This window comes from Trachemys scripta, chromosome 5 (genome assembly GCF_013100865.1).
Source record: "Trachemys scripta elegans isolate TJP31775 chromosome 5, CAS_Tse_1.0, whole genome shotgun sequence".
Taxonomy (NCBI): Eukaryota; Metazoa; Chordata; order Testudines; family Emydidae; genus Trachemys; species Trachemys scripta.
In genome coordinates this window covers 9135260-9155412 of record NC_048302.1, presented here as the reverse complement: position 1 = coordinate 9155412, position 20153 = coordinate 9135260, and the positions used below count along the sequence as shown (strand labels likewise).

The 20153-nt window shown below is 44.0% G+C and overlaps 1 protein-coding gene across 1 annotated transcript in view; it reads right to left on the bottom strand.

Moving 5' to 3' along the window:
- Positions 1-10916: 10916 nt before the first annotated feature.
- GTF2E2 (general transcription factor IIE subunit 2) overlaps positions 10917-20153 on the bottom strand; it is a 45863-nt gene continuing 36626 nt past the window's right edge. Inside the window, exons 6-7 of the mRNA XM_034772121.1 lie at positions 12923-13038; positions 10917-11785 (exon numbers count right to left, since the gene is read on the bottom strand). Coding sequence (XP_034628012.1) covers positions 11666-11785; positions 12923-13038 — 236 coding nt within the window. The 3' untranslated portion in view covers positions 10917-11665. The remainder of the gene's footprint in view (positions 11786-12922; positions 13039-20153) is intronic.

The window sequence follows — 20153 nt, the reverse complement described above, 5'->3', positions numbered from 1 at the left end:
CAGTGCAGATATACCCAGAGATCTCAATCTGCTTTGCTTCACAAAGAGAAGTTAAGGGGTGACTGATTACAGTTTATAAGTAATTACACGGGGGAAACATAATGGGCTCTTCAATCTAGCAGAGAAAAGTTGTAACGGTGGTATGTAATTTATCGCTTAAATCAGCCTCGGTACCACATGACTAGTGGGTAGCTAACGTTTTGACAATTTTAAAAAAGGCTCAGAGGTGATCCTGGCAATTACAGCCCGGTAACCCTAACTTCAGTACCAGGCAAAGCAGATAAAACGATAGTAAAGAACAGAATTATCAGCCACATAGATAAACACAATACGTGGGGGAGGAGTCGACATAACTTTTCTAAAGGGAAATTGTGTCTCAACAATTTATTAGAATTCTTTGAGAGGGTCAACAAACATGTGGACAAGGGGGATCCAGTGGATATATTGTACTTGGACTTTCAGAAAGCCTTTGCCAAGGGCCCTCACCAAAGGCTCTTAAGCAAATTAAGCAGTCGTGGGATAAGAGGGAAGATCCTCTCATGGATCAGTAACTGGTTAAATGATAGAAAAAAACGGGTAGGAATGTGGTCAATTTTCACAATAGAGAGATGCCCCAGGATCTGTACAGGGACATGTGCTGTTCAACACATTCATAAATGGTCTGGAAAAAGGGGTAAACAATCAGGTGGTAAAATTTGCAGATGATACAAAACTAGTCAAGATAGTTAAATCCAAAGCAGATTGCGAAGAACTACAAAGGGATCTCACAAAACTGGGTGACCAGGCAACAAAATGCCAAATTAAATGCAATGTAGATAACTGCAAAGTAATGCACACTGGAAAACATAATCCCAGCTGTATATAGAAAACGATGGGACCTAAATTAGCTGTTACCGCTCAAGAAAGAGATATTGGCGTCATCTTGGATAGTTCTCTGAAAACATCCACTCAATGTGCAGTGGCGGTCAAAAAATCTAACAATGTTAGGAATCATTAGGAAAGGGCTTGGTAATAAGACAGAAAATATAATGCCATTATATCAGCATTTCTCAAACTGGGGTCCGTGAGGGTACTCCAGGGGCTCCGCAAGTCATGTCCGGGGCTGTTGGCCCCGCTGATCAACTCCCCGCTCCCTTCCAGTGCCTCCTACACACCGCGGAACAACTCCGCCCCCTCCCTCCCGGGGCCACCTGCACACCGTGGAAAAAACAATTATTCACCTTTTCATAACTTGTTCTTCTAGATGTGTTGTTCATGTCCATTCCAATGAGGTGTGTGAGTGCCACATGCACAGTCATCAGAAAGTTTTCCCTTAATAGCTCCCGTCGGGTCGGCTGTGGAGCCCCCTGGAGTGGCGCCTTCATGGCGCTGGATATTGGACCCTGCCGACCCCGCGCCGCCTCAGGGCCTTCTTCCCGGCTACTCTGACTGAGGGGAAAGCCTGAGGCCCCCATCGCTCCCTGCAAGGCCGGCTACAGGGGGTGAGGGGAGGAGGGCCCACCCACCCCGCAATTGCCCGCCCACCCACCCAAAGTCAGGGCCCACCCAAGATTCCATGCTGGCTATGCCACTGGGTTGGGACCTTGGGGGAAGAGGTGGAGTGTGGCCGGGGCCTGGGGCTGAGCAGGGGCCTTGGGGGTCCGTGAAAATTTTTAAATCAAAATGGGGGTCCTTGGCTTGCTAACGTTTGAGAAGCACTGCACTATATAAATCAATGGTATTCCCACATCTTGAATAATGTGTATAGTTCTGGTTGCCCCATCTCAAAAAATATCCATTCGAATGAGAAAAGGTGCAGAGAAGGGCACGAAAACTGATTATGGGGGTATGGAACAGCTTCCATACAAGGAGAGATTAAAATGATTGGGGCTGTTCGCTTTTAAAAAAGAGATGGCTACGGGGGGATTATGATAGAGATCTATAAAATCATGAATGGTGTGGAGAAAGTAAATAGGGAAATGTTATTAGACCCTTACATGACACCTGAACTAAGGGGAACCAGATGAAATTAAAACTATAATGGGGGTCAAAAAGATTAGATAAATTCATGGAGGATCCTTCAATGGCTATTAGCCAAGATGGTCAGGGATGCAAACCCATGCTCTGTGTCCCCCTAAACCTAAGTGCCAGAAACTGGGACTGAACGACAGGGGATGGATCATTCAACAACTGCCCTATTCTGTTCCTTCCCCCGATCCATCTGGCACTGTCCACTCTCCAGGATACGGGGCCAGAACAACTATTGGGGTCATTCAGTTTGGCCATTCTTCCGTTCTTACAACACAAGTCAATGGATGAAAGTTGGAGCCAGACAAATTCAGACTGGAAATCAGGCATGATTTTTTAACGGCGAGTGTAATTAACCATTTGAACAAAGTGGATTCTCCATCACTGACAATTTTTAAATCAAGATTGGATGTTTTTCTGAACGTTATCCTCTAGTTTGAACAGAAATTGATTCAGTGAAGTTCTCTGGCCTGTTTTAAACAGAAGGTCAGACTACACAAGCACAATGGTCCCTCCTGGCCTTGGAATCTATTACTCTCTGAATTATTTGCTGCCCTACAGAAAACATGCCTCATTTTATTACACGCACATACACGTGCAGCACATGCACGCTCCTCCTTCGATTAGTTAAACACCGCTACCTCGATATAACGCTGTCCTCGGGAGCCAAAAAATCTTACCGCGTTATAAGTGAAACCGCGTTATATCGAACTTGATTTGATCCGCCGGAGCGCGTAACTCCCCCCCTCCCCCGGAGCACTGCTTTACCGCATTATATCCAAATTCGTGTTATATCGGGGTAGAGGTGTCTCTAAAAAAACACTGTAAAATACAGGATGTTGCTGCTGTTGCACATGGTGGCATTTCTTTGCTAGAAAGAAGGCCCCAGGAACTTCACTCACTCAAGTGGGATAAGAGGGAGACCGCGCCTCTGATCTTTTCCAACCTAACTTCAGATAGACCACAGTCTGCCCCGAAGACAAGAGTCACACTGCAGCTTGGCATTGTCACCAATCACCTTCTACAAGCATGAAAAAGAAGCTATTCATTCGTCCTTTCCCAGTCTTCTATTTTGACTGATTAGGAGAAATGACTTTACAGCACTTGCAACTTTGTAAGCAGACAAGTTGATTTTGATTTTACTATCGGCAACATCCCTATCATTTAAGAACAGAAACAAAGCTAGTTTTGTAACTTACAATGTTTCCTGCACACTTAGGTTAATAACCCAGAAAAGTTTTCCCCCTTTTTGTTTGTTTTGTTCTTTTCATTGCTTCTCAGAAAGGAACAGACAATAAAAAGTCCAAAAAGATAAACGACTTGCAGCTTGTATATGGTCCCAAATACCGCACGCTTTAACAGAATTGTGCAACTGCACACGTTTACAACTCATCCCAGCTGAAAGACCAGACAATACAAAGCCAGACAATACTAGGAAGATATATAACAGGTTAGTGGGGGCGTGAGTCAAAGTAGAAGACATACATGAATAGGCAGAAGAGGGAAGGAGAGGACCCAGGCGTGGCGAGGGAAGGGGAGGAGAGGAGGGGTTTGATAAAATGGAGGACTGCCATTCTTTGCGTCATCTCAACATTTTTATCCAAATGAATCTAGAAATGGGGGCCAAATTTCTTTGAATTCATATCATTACTGTCTATGGTGATAAGCGTATACTTTCTTTGGCTGCTAACTACTGCGCTATCCTGGACAGAAGCCCACCCTTCCATGTTTGTAAAATCCTGCATGCACATGGTGACAATTGCAGCCCTCGAGAGCCAACGACTTTGTGGCAGAGTTAACCCCAGTTCAGCAGGTAAGTAGCCCAGGATATAATTTTAGGCCAAGGTTTGATTGCTGAAGCTGAGCCTTATCTTAATTCTTGTGTCCACATCTGCCTGACTATTGGACAGGCCCATGGCATATGCATCAGGGGTCCTTTTCCTTTGTTACAGCACCAATAAACATCAGAGGACAAGGCCTTTATCTCGGGCAACCTCTGTGGCATCCAATACATTTTGAATCAAAGCTTTCAATGTATCCTGCGTAGCCTGAGATCCACAGAGGCGTTTGTAACATTATGTAATATTCTCTGCCACTGACATACTTCCAAGGGCTGCGATAATTCCCCTTCCCTTGCCTTCACAAAGAACTCCATGCCAACGGACTTCCTCTTTGTTACAGTACACAGTGGACATGGGCCTGGGGAGTTTATGATGCATTTCCAAGTAGCTCTGGGCCTCTAAATACTGCCACTCCACTGAGGGTCTCAGGTCATCTTGCTTTAGCATTAGAAAAAGGACAAATCAATCCTCCTTGGGTTTTTTTCCCAAGGGCCATCATATTTTCTCCACATTCCCCCCTCTTGGCAGATGCAAAACTAATAAGTCTACCTCTTAAATAAGCCTTGAGCATCTCCTGCAACAGCCTGTTAGATGTTGAAGGATCATTTGTTCATAGCAGTGGTTTTCAACCTCTGGTCCTGCGAACTCCTGGGGGTCTGTGGACTATGTCTAAGGGGCCACAAAAGGTGGCTGTTACGACAGAGCAGTGGTTTTCAACCTGTGGTCCACGGACCTCTGCAGACTACATCTAAGATTTTCAAAGGGGTCCACATCTCGGTTCAGAATTTTTTAGGGATCTGCAAATGAAAAAAAGGTTGAAAACCACTGGTCTATAGGAACAGGCCAATTTCTGTTTCAATACATTTTTTTAAATGGGGCTCTATAAAAAGCAAAGGATTAAATCTCCATCTACATGGCTGTTTCATACTTGGGTCTGCTGCTACTCAAAGAATTATCAGAGCATGATCAGAGACGGCAGTTATATCAGCGGAGGAACCAATTACAGAATTTACCAAGTCTGTTGAGGTCAAGAAGAAATCTATACAAGAATAGGACCATATACCAGAGAAAAGTATAAACAGTCCCTCCCCATTGGATGTATGAGCCACTACATATCAAGTCCCAAGTCTTTAACGTGCAATTCCAGGGCCATTCCATGTTTGGCTGGCTTATGACCGTGAGGGTGAGATCTGTCCACAAAAGTATCAAACACTCCATTCATATGCCCAATCACTATAGGGTTATGGGTTCAAATTGGAGAAATGGTCTGAGGTAAACAGGATGAAGTTTAACAAAGACAAATGCAAAGTGCTCCACTTAGGAAGGAAAAATCAGTTTCACACATACAGAATGGGAAGAGACTGTCTAGGAAGGAGTACGGCAGAAAGGGATCTAGGGGTTATAGTGGACCACAAGCTAAATATGAGTCAACAGTGTGATGCTGTTGCAAAAAAAGCAAACATGATTCTGGGATGCATTAACAGGTGTGTTGTGAGCAAGACACAAGAAGCCATTCTTCCGCTCTACTCTGCGCTGGTTAGGCCTCAGCTGGAGTATTGTGTCCAGTTCTGGGCACCGCATTTCAAGAAAGATGTGGAGAAATTGGAGAGAGTCCAGAGAAGAGCAACAAAAATGATTAAAGGTCTTGAGAACATGACCTATGAAGGAAGGCTGAAAGAATTGGGTTTGTTAAGTTTGGAAAAGAGAAGACTGAGAGGGGATATGATAGCAGTTTTCAGGTATCTAAAAGGGTGTCATAAGGAGGGAAAAAACGTGTTCACCTTAGCCCGTAAGGATAGAACAAGAAGCAATGGGCTTACACTGCAGCAAGGGAGGTCTAGGTTGGACATTAGGAAAAAGTTCCTAACTGTCAGGGTGGTTAAACACTGGAATAAATTGCCTAGGGAGGTTGTGGAATCTCCATCTCTGGAGATACTTAAGAGTAGGTTAGATAAATGTCTATCAGGGATGATCTAGACGGTATTTGGTCCTGCCATGAGGGCAGGGGACTGGACTCGATCACCTCTCCAGGTCCCTTCCAGTCCTAGAATCTATGAATATAATTTAGTAAAAAACCTATGAAAGGATAATTGAGGTTAGGCCCAAACATATTAATGATGATTAGTGAAGATATGTTTGTGGAGACTTTAAGGATTAAAAATCTGCTCTAATCATCTGAAATTGACGCAGAGACTGCTCCTGCCAGCACTTCATGAATAAGTACAGCTAGCCTCTGGATTTGGATGAGAAGCAGCAAGGCATTGCTTTTCCTACCCAGTCACATTCTAATTTAGCAGATTCAGAAGGGACCATCATGATCATCTAGTCTGACCTCCTGCACATCGCAGGCCACAGAACCTCACCCACCCACTCCTGTGATAGACCCTGAATCTCTGCCGGAGTTACTGACGTCCTCAAATCATGATTTAAAGACTTCAAGTTACAGAGAATCCACCATTTACACTAGTTTAAACCTGAAAAGTGACCTGTGCTCCATGCTGCAGAGGAAGGCAAAAAATTCCCAGGGTTTCTGCCAATCTGACCTGGGGGAAAATTCCTTCCCGACCCCAACTATAGTGATCAGTTAGACTCTGAACATGTGGGCAAGACCCACCAGCCAGACACCTGGGAAAGAATTCTCTGTAGCACAGGTGCTGACTTTTCAAAGTCCTGGGGGGTGCTTGACCCCTGGCTCCGCCCCCACTCCACCCCTTCCCGTTCCCACCCCATCCCTTTGTGCCCAGTTCCGCCCCCACCCCATAGCGCACCACCCTGCGTCCTCACTCCTCCGCCATCCCTCCCAGCCTCCTGCACGCCGCAAAACAACTGATTGTGGCAGGCGGGAGGCAGGGGTGCTGATCTGCAGGGCCCACCAGAGCTGCTGGTGGGTGCTCAGCATGCACCATTTTTTCCCCATGGATGCTCCAGCCCCAGAACACCCACGGAGTCAGTGCCTATGCTCTGTAGTAACTCAGAGCCCTCCCCATCTAGTGTCCCATCACTGGCCATTGGAGATATTTGCTGCTAGAAGTCACAGATCAGCTACATTCCATTGTAGGCAGGGTCATATATCATCCCCTCCATAAACTTATCAAGCTCAGTCTTGAAGCCATTTCGGTTTTTTGCCCCCACTGCTCCCCTGGGAGGGATAGCTCAGTGGTTTGAGCATTGGCTACTAAACCCAGGGTTGTGAGTTCAACCCTTGAGGGGGTCACTTGGGGATCTGGGGCAAAATCAATACTTGGTCCTGCTAGTGAAGGCAGGGGGCTGGATTCGATGACCTTTCAAGGTCCCTTCCAGTTCTAGGAGATGGGATAGCTCCATTTATTATTATATAACCCTCATCCATGTGTCTCCTGCAAAAGCACGACCTCTGCCTTTGCGCTCTTTAGTAACAAGTACACCTTTTTGGAGTGTTGAGGTTCTTTACATTCCAGAAAATAAAACAGAGTCAGGACCATTTGGCTGTTCTAAGAATTGCGAGGTGTGACCTTACAAAAGAGGTGATGGTATGGCTGTCATTTGCTCTAGTGCAGTCGTTCTCAACCAGAGGTCCGGAGCAGGTTTCAGGGGGAGCATGGCCGGTGTCAGACTCGCTAGGGCCCAGAGTGGAAAGCCGAAGCTCCACTGCATGAAACTGCAACCCGTGGTCCTGAGCCCCACCACCAGGGGCTGAAGCCGAAGCCTGAGCAAGTTAGCTTTGTGGTGCCCCCTGTGGCGTGGGGGCCCTCCCTGCTACGTCCTAACACCGACCCCGGCTTTTATATGCAGAAAAACAGTGGTGGCACAGCTGGGCCATGGTGGTGGGCCATAAATTCCAAAGGTCGTGGTAGGGGAAAATCCTGATCCAGGCCAGGAGCGCCACCACTACCCCCTATTTAAATTCTATTTTCTAAGAGCTGTAAGCGGGGAAATGGTACCGTTATTGTGAGGAACTTTCCTGGCTTATACATTCCCCCGGTGGAATTGGCTAGTGAAGGGATCTGAGTCCTTGCTCCCACTCCCTTTACCCAGAGGCCTGCCTGACCTCGAGGGCTCCCCTTCCTCCCTCCCATGTGGCAGAGTTCTCATAACCTTGACAAGGCTGGACCCAGGATTCCTGGGGGGCTCGACCCCCAACCTTGCCATGGTCACCTAGGACAGGGGTTAGGGTGTGCCCACTCCAGGGTACTCTCTTCACACCGGACACTTCCCTGACCCATTACATACAATTCAAAGCAAATACAATTTATTAAACAGCAACCAATAAAAAACGAAGGACAAATGGAAATCTTAGCGGAGAGAAGTAACCCCGCTCTGGGGCAGGGGGCACTGCAGTCAGCGTCTCTGGGACACAAGGGAAGTTCAGTCTGTTTGTCACACATCCCAGCCCCCTGCCCAGGCCCCGACTGTGCTGCAGGGATGCTGTGGGTTGGACACTTGCTCTGGCGGTGGCCACACGCCCTCAGGCTCTAGGTGGCAGGACCCTTCTCAGCGTCGCCCCCCCACCTCCCCTGCGGCCCTCTGCCCCAGGTCCCCCACACTCTCCCCAGCTGCTCACCGCACCCGGCTCCGGACTGCTCCAGCTCCTCTGCCTCCAGCCCTCCCTGGCCTGCTCCTCGGGCTCTGGCCGCGCGGCTCTGCTCCCAGCCCAACTCAGGCGGCTGCGCTCTCCTTAGCTCCGCCCGGGCAGCTCCAGCTCACACCGAGGACCGGGACCCTGGACTCCTGACTCCCTCATTGGCCTTCCCACCCTGTCAATCAGGCTGACCTGGAGCATTGGCCCTTCCCCATTGGCATTGGGGACTGTCCCTATAGCTTGGTGCACTGAATGAGACATGTTGTGGGGATTATTTTCCCAGGGTCCCATGCCCACCTCCCCTCCCTATATTAACTGACAGGGGAGAAATCTAACTGCTCCCATAAATTGCACATTTCTGAGCCAAAGAACACAACAATCTAATTCAGCAAGTGACTCTTCTATTGAAATGTCATACTCCTTTCCCATGCACTCGTGGTCTGAGTTAACAGAAGGATTAGGATGGCGAAAGGGACTGAAGAAGTGCAGAGGGGAATATGTGGGTGGATGGAGCAACAAGGTGAAAGAGATTAGGGAAATAGAAGAGGGAGAATAAGGGGAAAGGGGGGATGGAATGGGAGGGGAGTGGGGAAAGGGACAAGGAGGGACAGGGTGAAAGGGAGGGCGGAAATCACTGGTATGTGTAGGTCAGCATCTCGCCCTGGTCCTCTCTCCTGCATTGCTGGCCAACAGGGGGTATGGCCACATCGCTCAGTGCCTGTGCAGCTTTCCACAATGTCTTGAGGGGAGAAGAGCCGTCTCCCGCACTTTCAGCACCTGGAATGTCAAGTTGCCAGGCTCTGACGACCCCCAGCAATGACACGTGGTGACAAAGCAGGGTCTCCCACTGGCACCGATTTTTAAAAGCAGAATTGGAGCTCTCAAGTTGCCAGAGTAACCGCTGACATGAGAGGAACCTCTTATGCTGCCTGTGAGACTTGGAACAGGTGGAAAAACTAAGCAGATGGAGCAGTAGACTCTTATAAAAAAGAAAAAGAAAGACTCTTACTACCAATTTAGCAACTCCCTAAACTGGATCAGACTGACGTGTGCAATTCCGTATGTGCTGTGCAGTGTTTAAAATGGCAGACTGATTTTTAAAAGTATGTTTGCAGTGGAAGCATAAATATTACCTCATACACTATAAATATACTTGTACACACAAACAAATAATTACTGGCAGCAGAATACTACTGTCATCAGGGTGGATAAAAATTAATGATTTAAAAAAAAAGTAAGAACACCCCAGATTTAAATAAACTTATTTAAAATTAAATTTGAACTTATGACATGTTAAAACCTAAATTACTTATATTACAATAATTTAAAATAAATACAAAACCTAATATTAAGCAGTACATGTTTGCTGCCAAGTTTTAAAGAAAGTTAAACCATTGAACTGGTGGAAGTCACTGTCCAATTGGGAGTTGAAAAAGCGAAAAGCTTGTTTTCCTCTTCCAATATATAAATAAAAATTAGGTGTAAGAGGATGAGATCTACTAGTTCTAAAACCTTGAAGGACCTGGTAACCAGGAACGATCAGTTCAGTTAACCAACTACAGATAATACTCCCTTTGTTTAATAAATCAGGTAGTTTTAAATACAAAACATGTTCAGATAAACTTTGATAACCTTTTCCCCATGTATCCAGCACTTTTAAAGTAGTTTTATTTAATAAAAACTTGTAAAATGCTCTTTTGTGCATTTTAATTTAATTTGAATTTCCATGCAAATAGAGTGTGACACAAATCACAAGTAAATAATTAATAATCATCTAGTAAATAAGGAATGTATCACTCACCTTTTTCTAAGCATCAAAAATGTAAAAATTGAGAATGTGAATAAATGTAAGTTAAGCTACATAATTACTTTAATAAATGTGTATAGTAACTTCTGGGTTAGCAAGCAGCAGCACCGCATTTGTGAAAAGGCTATGTTTAGTTACAAATAATATGATTTACCGGTTACCAACCAACAAGAATCAACCTTTCTTTAGGAAAATAACTAAAAAATATAAATGCAAAACACAATTAAAACTGATGAGTTAAATGAAGGTTTACTGCTTGCTGATTTAGATCAGTGATTTAAACTGTTTTGATTTCAATTAGTCCACCCTGTCTGTCATCCTTACTGTTTAACTTTGAGAAGAGTGACTGCTACTCCCTAAGGTGCAGGGCATCTGCTGCTCACTTGTGATTCCACAAAAAAACTAGTGTTAATTGCCCTCCCATTCATTATAAGTTAGCCAAATTGTCTATATCCCACTGGTAAGTTTCACAGGAGTATACACATACATATAGAATCTTGTGCATATTTACATTTTGGGTGTTATTTTTATCCAAGAAGAAAAATAAAAGGCATTAGCTCAGAGCAATGAAAACTGAACCAATACTTCGGATTTTTTAATTCAAAAACTCCTATCCTTCAACTTGTGAAGGAAAATGTGATGTCACAACAGATGTTGGTTATCCCTTAATTCAGTTTGTCTCTGAAGAAGAAATGTACTGACGCCAGTTTTATAGGCTTTATTTTTAAAAAAAAACCTGTCCCTTTTAGTAATACATTGCCATTTTATTTATTGTCTGACCCTTTTAACCCATAACACAGAATTGTGCAGTGCATGTGCCTCCAATACAACGTCATCAGCAATATCCCGAGGGCAATTTCTGATTAGCATTGTGAGGTTGCAGCCCCATTTCCAGCACGCAGCCTGGTGGGAATTCTGGTGGTGTATTTCCATGCCAAAGCCTCAGACAACATCAACTTTCATTAAAGCTCAATGCCAAAGCAAAGAAGAAATATACAAACTGTGACTGCGCTTGCCTCTTTAAACAAATGCTTCTGCAATTATGTTGTATGTTCTCTTGGAACAAATACAATGAATATTGTATTCACCTCTACCTGCAAACCCACTCTAAAGCAATACAAGAAAAATCCCCTTTAAATCATTGAGAAGCACAGTGAAGCATTTACCAGGAGCTCTAGGTTTACATGCTCTGCATCTTTTACCCCCTAGTGGCAAGAGGCTGTCCTTTCAGACCTCTTACAAAGTCACAGTTCCCGTTAGCTAATTAAATTAAAATAAAACTCTACATTTGGTAATTTGTACTTGCTCTTAAACAGAACTGTTTCATCTTGACAGTTGCAGGGATGGGGACACACCACATTACTATATACAGTCAGTCAGTCTTCAAGCAAACATTGAACTCCAGCGCCAAAGAGCCTGTATAAAAAAGCATGTTTGTTCCAGAACCAAACTTCACTGCTTGCCAGGAACAACATCTGAGTAATCCTTCAGTACTCCAGCCAAATGGTCATTGTGAGTCTTAAACCGCCGTTTCTTCTGAGAAGCAGGTTTCTTCCTCCTCTGAATAGGAGCCTAAAAGGAGAAGGGAACAGTACTCACAAGGCTGCCACCCAGGTGTACAAGGATCTGACATTCTTACAGAATTCAACATTATTCACTGAAGTCTGAAATGTTGTAGTAAAACAGTGCTCCGGTGGGGAAAGCAGCACATTATTTCGAGAAATAAGTGACGGCACTTTCTCTCTCAATTTGTACCAAAAGGTCACTTGTTTTAAATATCCGCAGTGAGTACTGGCTGTATGGAATATTCCCCTCTGTTTTGAGCACCACAGCAGAGTCAATATGCTTATGCTCTAATAAATTTGTTAGTCTCTAAGGTGCCACAAGTACTCCTGTTCTTTTTGCGGATACAGACTAACTCGGCTGCTACTCTGAAATATGTCTATACAGAATATACTGTACACTACATAGAAAATATTACATATGCTCTATACATCTACACACGATATGGTCAGTGGCAATACTGATTATTCCCAATGAGCTTATATTTAACACCCCAGGGGACTGGTATGAACCTGTGGCAACAGCTATGTGGTAACAGGCACCAAAATATCTAGTGTGGAGATGAACAAAAAACAGGGACAAATGCTTTCTCCACTACCACATTAAAAATCATTCCACGGAAAGGTTGAGAGTCTGAGGTAGGACAGCAGAGATGTAACACACTATATATGAATTAATGTCAAAAGTCTATTTTAAGGTCGACGGGGCCTTTATGGAGAGCTCATAGCTATGTTTTGATCTCCACACAAAAACACCGGTATTTGATCCCCAGCCTTTGTGGTGGGGCTGACTACATGCTTTGTATCAATACTTAAGTTGGCTAGCTGGGGGGGGAAACCTTCTCCCCACCATTTTAACTGATTTCACCACCCCACAACTGGACGGTACCGCTTTTAGAAAAAGCAACTTGTAAAGCTGCAGTGGCTTTTTAGTATTCCCCCTCCTCGTTGATGCCTTTTGGATTACACTAATCTAAACATGAACTGTAGAGGTCACAATGCTACAGTGGAAATCGTTAGGTCCAGCCCCACATAAGCAAGAGTGAATATGCGCCATCCCATCTCACTGATTCTTTTCCATTGGAACTAATATCGTGGGAGCTGAGGAAAAGCCCCATTTGAAAGATTTGTGATTTGTAACTCTTACTATTTTCTTTGGTCCGGCTTCCTGCATGGAAGAAATACCCTGTCGTTTCAGATACTCTTCTATTTTCTCCTCATCCATGGAATCCACGGGAATGCTCCTCCACAGCTTCTGAAATTCTAAAACGCCAAACCAAACACTCATTCCATAGTCTGGCCAATGACGCATAGGTAAAAAACCATCCCATTCATGGACACTACGAATATGCAAACCTCAACTGCCCAACACTCCTCCATATCATTCTATGACAACACAGATACCAGAAGTCTGATTGCAAACCACAGTAGGAGTAGCATCACAGAACGAGCACACAGTTAGCCACTCTGAAAATGGATTTCTAGAGAAAAGATGTTAAATTATAAAGGGCAGTTGAAACTGAGTTCTGTGCTGACTATACCCCAGAGCCTGGCTAGTGGGGAGCACTCTGCAAGCAACACATTTTAATATTAACTCAATAATGATTTTAGCCTTTTGCTTGGCACATATGCAGCTCTTTAGATCTTCAATGTGCTTTACAAACCTCAGTTCAAAATATCCTGGTGACCCATTAACTCCAGCCAGAGACAGCAGCTTAATTTTCTGAGATTAGCTGCCCTTATCACAGGAGACTTGTCAGCCTCCTACTCTAACTGAATGAAGATTTGAGACATTTACTGCATCAATCTGCTGGATGATATTACCTCTATAATATAAACAATGCCATACAGTTAATGGATTTCTAAAGTCCTTCCTGTGTTAAAGAGAGAAAAGTTATCTAAGAACCCTGGAAGCAGGAAAAAAAAGAACAGAGGAGCAAAGTCTTAATTGGAGCAGCTGTCATCCGCAGTGAAAACACTGTGCATCATGTAAAGTTTCACAGATTCTCTGGAATGCCTTATCCACGAAGCGACTGGTACAATCCCACCTCCCTTCATTCCATGGGCATTAAGTTAGATATAGCCTGTCAGCAGGTTTGGCTAACAAACCATAAATAAAACACAAGGCACACAATGCTGTGTAAGACTAGATTTTTTGAATTTCCATATACATTTAATATACAGTTGTCAAAACAACTGCAGCTCATATGTCCTCAAGAAGTTATTTTATGCAGTATGGTTTAAAACCTTGATGCTGGTAAACACCCACTGACGTTACCTGCTTCAGACACACTGGCTCCATTAGCACTTACTTTGTTTAACTCCAGAACACAGTTGCTTTGGGAAAAAAAGGCTTACAGCACTTTATAAATTCAGTTACTGAAACATTAACGTTTCTGTTAAAAGACTACATCACACGCTCCTCAATATCAGTTTTCTTTCTTTTCCCCCACCAATAAAAAAGGAACTATTTTAAGCTTTCCACAAAACAAAGCTAAGGAGTTTTAACAATACAAAATAACTGTGTTTCTGATCATGTCACCCGTGACGACTGGGCTAGTAGCATAATCAGCTTAATTTTAAAACAATCCTCCTTTCTGTCAGTGGGATGAAGAACCCCACCACAAATGGACTGGTTTTAACTTGAAAAAGTCATTTCTGACACTGCCCTGAAAATGCATTCCAGTAAAATTTCTCTCATTTCTTCCATGTATTTTTTTCAAACCAGCAATCACTGTCATACTGGAGGCTGAAGCTGATGACTGTACTTATTACAGCCCTCACAAGTTGTACCTACACCTCCCCCCCCCAATTAATTAAAATTGAAATCCTCTCTCCCTTTTTCCCCAGACTGTAGGCGAGAACCAAGATCACTTATTTCTTGCAAGAATGACTTCCATAGTCTAGGTCCATCTCCTGGAAAGGGTCCTGTCTCCTATGTCTATGAAACTCTTCCACCGGTCGACACTGCTCCCACTACAGACCTCTGGGGGACACCACTATTTACCCCTCTCCATTCTGAAAACTGACCCTTTACTCCTACCCTTTGTTTCCTATCTTTTAGCTGGTTATTGAGGACCTTCCCTTTTATCCCATGACTGCTTATTTTGCTTAAAAGCCTTTGTTGAGGGCCCTTGGCAAAGGTTTTCTGAAAGTCCAAGTATGCTATATCTGCTGGATCACCCTTCTCCACATGTTTGTTGATCCCCCTCAAAGAATTGTAATAGATTGGTGAAGCATGGATTTCCCTTTACAAAAGCCATGTTAACTCTCCCGCAACAAATCTTGTTCATCTACATGTCTGACAACTCTGTTGAAACTAATTAGTTTCAACTAATTTACCTGGTACTGAAGTTAGACTTAGCAACCTGTAATCGCAAGGACCTCCTCTGGAGCATTTTTAAACAATTGGGAGTCACATTAGCTATCCTCCAGTCATCTGGTACAGAAGCGGATTTAAGTGATAGGTTACATACCACACTTAATAGTTCTGTAATTTTATATTTGAGTTCCTTCAGAACTCTTGGGTGAATACCATCTGGCCCTGACTTATTACTGCTTAATCTAGCCACTTGTTCCAAACCCTCCTCTATTGACACCTCAATGTGGGACAGTTCCTCAGAAGACATGATCTCCTAATCCCCATAACTTAACTAGTGAGGATCTGATGATGTCAGTAATGGGCACTTATTTCTGGAATTCAACAGAATTCTCAATACAAGCCTATTATGGCTGAGAATCCGACCTCTTTTAGGACATGAGGTAAGATGAGTCTCTGGATGTTTCCTATTCCCCTGACAACTGGTACCTTGGCTGGTTGGTACCAGAACCTGGTCTCATTAGGAAAGTGGCGCTGAATGATGGGAACAGGAAAGCAAAGTACTACTCTATAATTTGTGATAAACAATTTCCTCAAATCACTTATTTCAATGATGTCCACATTCTAAGTTGATAGGCAGTGTAATAAGTATATAGAATCAATTCCAGTTAAATACACGGAGAGCTTGGTTGTGGTATGCTACATTGCTTTTCAAGGCTACTCAGTACGTGGCTGCATACGTGTGGATCAAGTGCTTTTATCATTTATGTGATACACACCCACATACGCTATAGTCAAAATACTAAAACTTTTACATGAAAATGTAATATTATTTCTACAGTGCTTTATAATGAATACAAATCATTTGTCTCCTTATTAGAACTCACGTTGCGTAGACAAGACAAGAGTACAAGTACACAACCTAATAACAGTTGTGCCCAATTATGGATTCTGGTGTTTAAGGGTGCCAGGGAGAGGAGGAACAGTTGATCATATTGTACAATCTTTTCAAGAACAAAGTGAAAAATTAACACTGGAAAATAGACAACTTCTGATGTTCCAAAAATCAAAACAAAAAGTTGGTACCTCTGGTTCATTTTTAACCATGATATTTCATGTCTCTATTTTTTTATACCCTGGTTATAACTTCATACCCATCTTTTTAAAGCAGATGACCAACATGAATATAAAATCAATTAGAAGACAACTGTAAAACAAAAATTGACATTGCATGCGAATAGATAATGAATAAATGAATCCGCTTTTGCAGACTGGTTATGTAATATCCTGCAACTCCTTTTAGAACAACATTGCTTTAGAAATCAAATTGCATACAGAGATATTGTTTGGACTGGATATTTTCACCAGGCTCCTTTTTTTCGTGTTTGTTTGCAGATGGACATTAGTGCCAAAGCATCTCAGAATTATACTGGAACCATTTAGGAAAGTCAGAGTTCACAAGCATGCATTCTACTGCAAATAGCAGACACTAATGCATTTGTTTCGTTCCGAACTTACATGAGTAAAGCAGAGAATGAGTACACAGCTATCATCCTTCTCTAGGCCCATATATGCTAACAATTTGGATTTAGGGTGTCACCAAATGGATACAAGAAATATTTTCATCGTCTAGTCCGGGAACAAGGAATCAGTGCACCACCAGAAAATAAACTAAACACAACCAGACCTAAAAAAAGCAAGCCATACTGTTTTACTGGTATAGAACCATCTTGCTCCCCAACTTTGCAGCTGTAGCAGCTACCAGCTAACAACTGGAAACTGCGAGAGCGGAGCCAGGTCTCAGGTGTTCTGGTTCTTGTAAAATTCAGGTTAAAATTGGCAAAACCTGAATAACTAGGTTTTTTAAAATCTGGACATTTTTCAGAGGTTTTCAACAGGAAAAACAAAAATGAAGGGCCCTACCAATCCCACATGTATTTGCATTTTGAAACATATCAGCACTTCCAGTGTTGACAGAAATCTCTTCACAGCTATTTAAGTAGAAAATCCCCCAAAGTACTAAAATCAATACCACCTACACTACACTCAAATGTGAAAGGATGTTATACAGGGGCAGCAATTTCTTAAATGTATTCAATTTCTTTAATAAGTGTCTGACTATACTAGCATTTCAACATTCGCCCAGTGCACTGAGACCTGAGATCAAAGAGAAGTGCTTTAACACCCTCCGCAAAAGTGCAAATACTTAGTTTAGCTGCCTGCGGTGCCTGAAATTTGGCATTACTTTTCTAAATCTTTTTTTCTATATTTTAGAAAGAATTGATTAATTACCCAGGAAATTAAAAAGGAGCATATGCAGTCTCAACCTTCTTTGGCTAATCACATTCCCCCTTTTATGAAGGTCATTTCATAATACAAATTGCCCCAGGGAGAGGGTAATTTAGGTAAGAATTCTGCACCACCCCAAAACTGCAATAATTCACTAGTTTAGCCAAACAATCAGGGAAAGTGATGTAGAAAAACTTGTTCAAAACATATTTGAAATCCTTCCCTTCTAGGGACGGTCTCTAACAAGCCATTGAGAACACAATGTCGATTCAAAATCGTAGAACATCCTTTTGTACAATGGTGCATCCAGGAGCACTGAGTCCACATTCCAGGATAAACTATTCAACAATGAACTATTCAGAAAGTTCATCACCTGCTAGCTCAGACTGAGCATGCCAACATTTCAGGGTTTGGTTTGGTTTTTTGTTTATAACATCAAGGCTACTTACATGTACATAATTAGCTGAAATATGATGGTAAGCAGAGTGAAACCTGTCTTAAGCAACCAACGTATGCACACAATTTTTGTTGAGCCTTTAACAGACGTGGCTCTCTTACCACTGAGAAGAATTGTAGTCAATACACTTGAGGATACTTTGGGGCAGTCTCAGGCCAAGAGATTGCCCCAAAGAGCGGCACCCTCTTGTACAGGTTTCACAATATCATAGCATGATTGGCTAATAAGCGCTACTTGAATTAAAATGTCAGTTTGGTGATTAAAATAAATTATATTGCATAGATGGATCATGAAAGCCATACATCAGAAACTGTTCAGTCTCCCTCCCAGTCAGCGCAGAGTGCAGGGCAGGACAGACATGCCCTTTTTGTATGAATGAAAAGATGGGATTATGCTGCCACCTGTGGATCGAAGTAAGAAATGCCACTTTGTACTACAACTTTATATAATCATAATTTCAGTACTGGTCCATTTATCATACATTTTAAACGCCTAATTGTCAGTCATCATCACAGGATCTCAACTAGTTTTAAACTATCTTCCCCCTAACCAGTTAAACAGCTTTTGTCAGGAAACATTACCACCACCTATTGGGAGGGTCAAGTGATCTAAAAAGGGGAATAAATTCAGCACTAGATAACTGATCTTAGCAAAAGCTTCTTTTACAGAAAACTGCTCAGCCCATACATTTTTAAAAATGGTGTCCTATGATATATATCACTGTGAAGTGTGGCCATGCCTTTGCTCTGTCTAGCCCAAAGTACCAAACGTATGGAACTGCTCTGTGGTGGAAAGAAACGTTCAAGGTATTTAGAGCATAAGTAAAAGATTCGAAGGTTTTCTTTTCAGCAGCACCACGGCCACATCCAGCACAGGTTTAACAGTATTGCCAACACGCCAGATGGAGAAAGGGAGAATTCTTCCAGGAGAGCTGTATCCATTCCAATCAATTCTCCTTGAAACCAAGCCTTGCTTCTCTCACTCCCTTCTTAGGCCAGGACCAACAGGCTAAGCTGAATACATGCACAGTTCTTTACACACGGATAGCGTATGGGCCTGAGTGGGTGGAGGGAGTCACTCCCAAGTCTCTTCTCTAATTTCACGAATTCTAGCCCTCAAGCCCTCTACAGCCATGAGTACAGGAATGAGATTCATAGAGTTTAAGGCCAGAAGGGATCATTAGTAAGGCTACGATTTAGTCACAGAGGTTGTGAAAGTCACAGAATCCGTGACTTCCAGTGACCTCCATGACTTCAGCCTGCAGCAGATGGGAGTACCACACAACTCCCGGCAGGGACACCCCACAGCTCCTGACTATCACAGGCGGCAGGGGGACCCCCAGAGCTGCGGGTGGCAGGAGTACCCCGCAGCCCCCACCTCCTGCAGGCAGCGGGGTCCCCGACAGCTCCCAACCATGGGTGGCGGCGGACCTTGGAGCTCCGACACCCAATCCGCAGTGGGGGCCCTCAGAGCTCCTAGCCACGTGCACAGCTGCCCCACTGCAGCCCGTGTCGGGACCCGCAGATCCCCATATTTTTAATGAAAGTCACGGGCAGGTCATGGCTTCCATGAATTTTTCTTTATTGCCTATGACCTATGACTTTTACTGAAAATATCTGTGACAAAAGCTTAGCCGTAATCAATAGATCGTCTAGCCTGACCACCTGTATAATACAGGCCAAGGCAGAAAGTTTCACTGTTACTCCTGGACTGAGCCCAATAACTTGTGTTTGGCTAATGCACATCTTCTAGAAAGCCACTGAGGCTTGATTTCAAAAAAATCAAAAGATCCACCGGGGGGGCTTGTTCTAATGGTTAATCACTGTTAAAATTTGCGCCTTGTGCGGAATGAATTTTGTCATGTGCACCAATACGGAGGTGATGTGTGACACACATCACCTTCATATTGGTGCACATAACAAAATTCATGTGGCGGGGTGGGGCCGAGGGGTTTGAAGTCTGGAAGGGGGCTCAGGGCTGGGGTGCGGGGGGATGAGGGCTCCTGCTGGGAGTGTGGGCTCTGGGGTGGGGCCAGGGGATGAGGGGCTCAGGGCGGGGGCAGAGGGTTGGAGTGCAGGGGAGTGAGGGCTTCGATTGGGGGTGCGGGCTCTGGGATGGGGCCAGGGGATGAGGGGCTCAGGGCTGGGGCAGAGGTGTGGGGGGGAGGACTCCGGCTGGGGGTGCAGGCTCTGGGATGGGGCCAGGGATGAGGGGCTCAGGGCTGGGGCAGAGGTGTGGGGGGGAGGGACTCCGGCTGGGGGTGCAGGCTCTGGGGTGGGGCCGGGGATGAGGGGCTCAGGGCTGGGGCAGAGG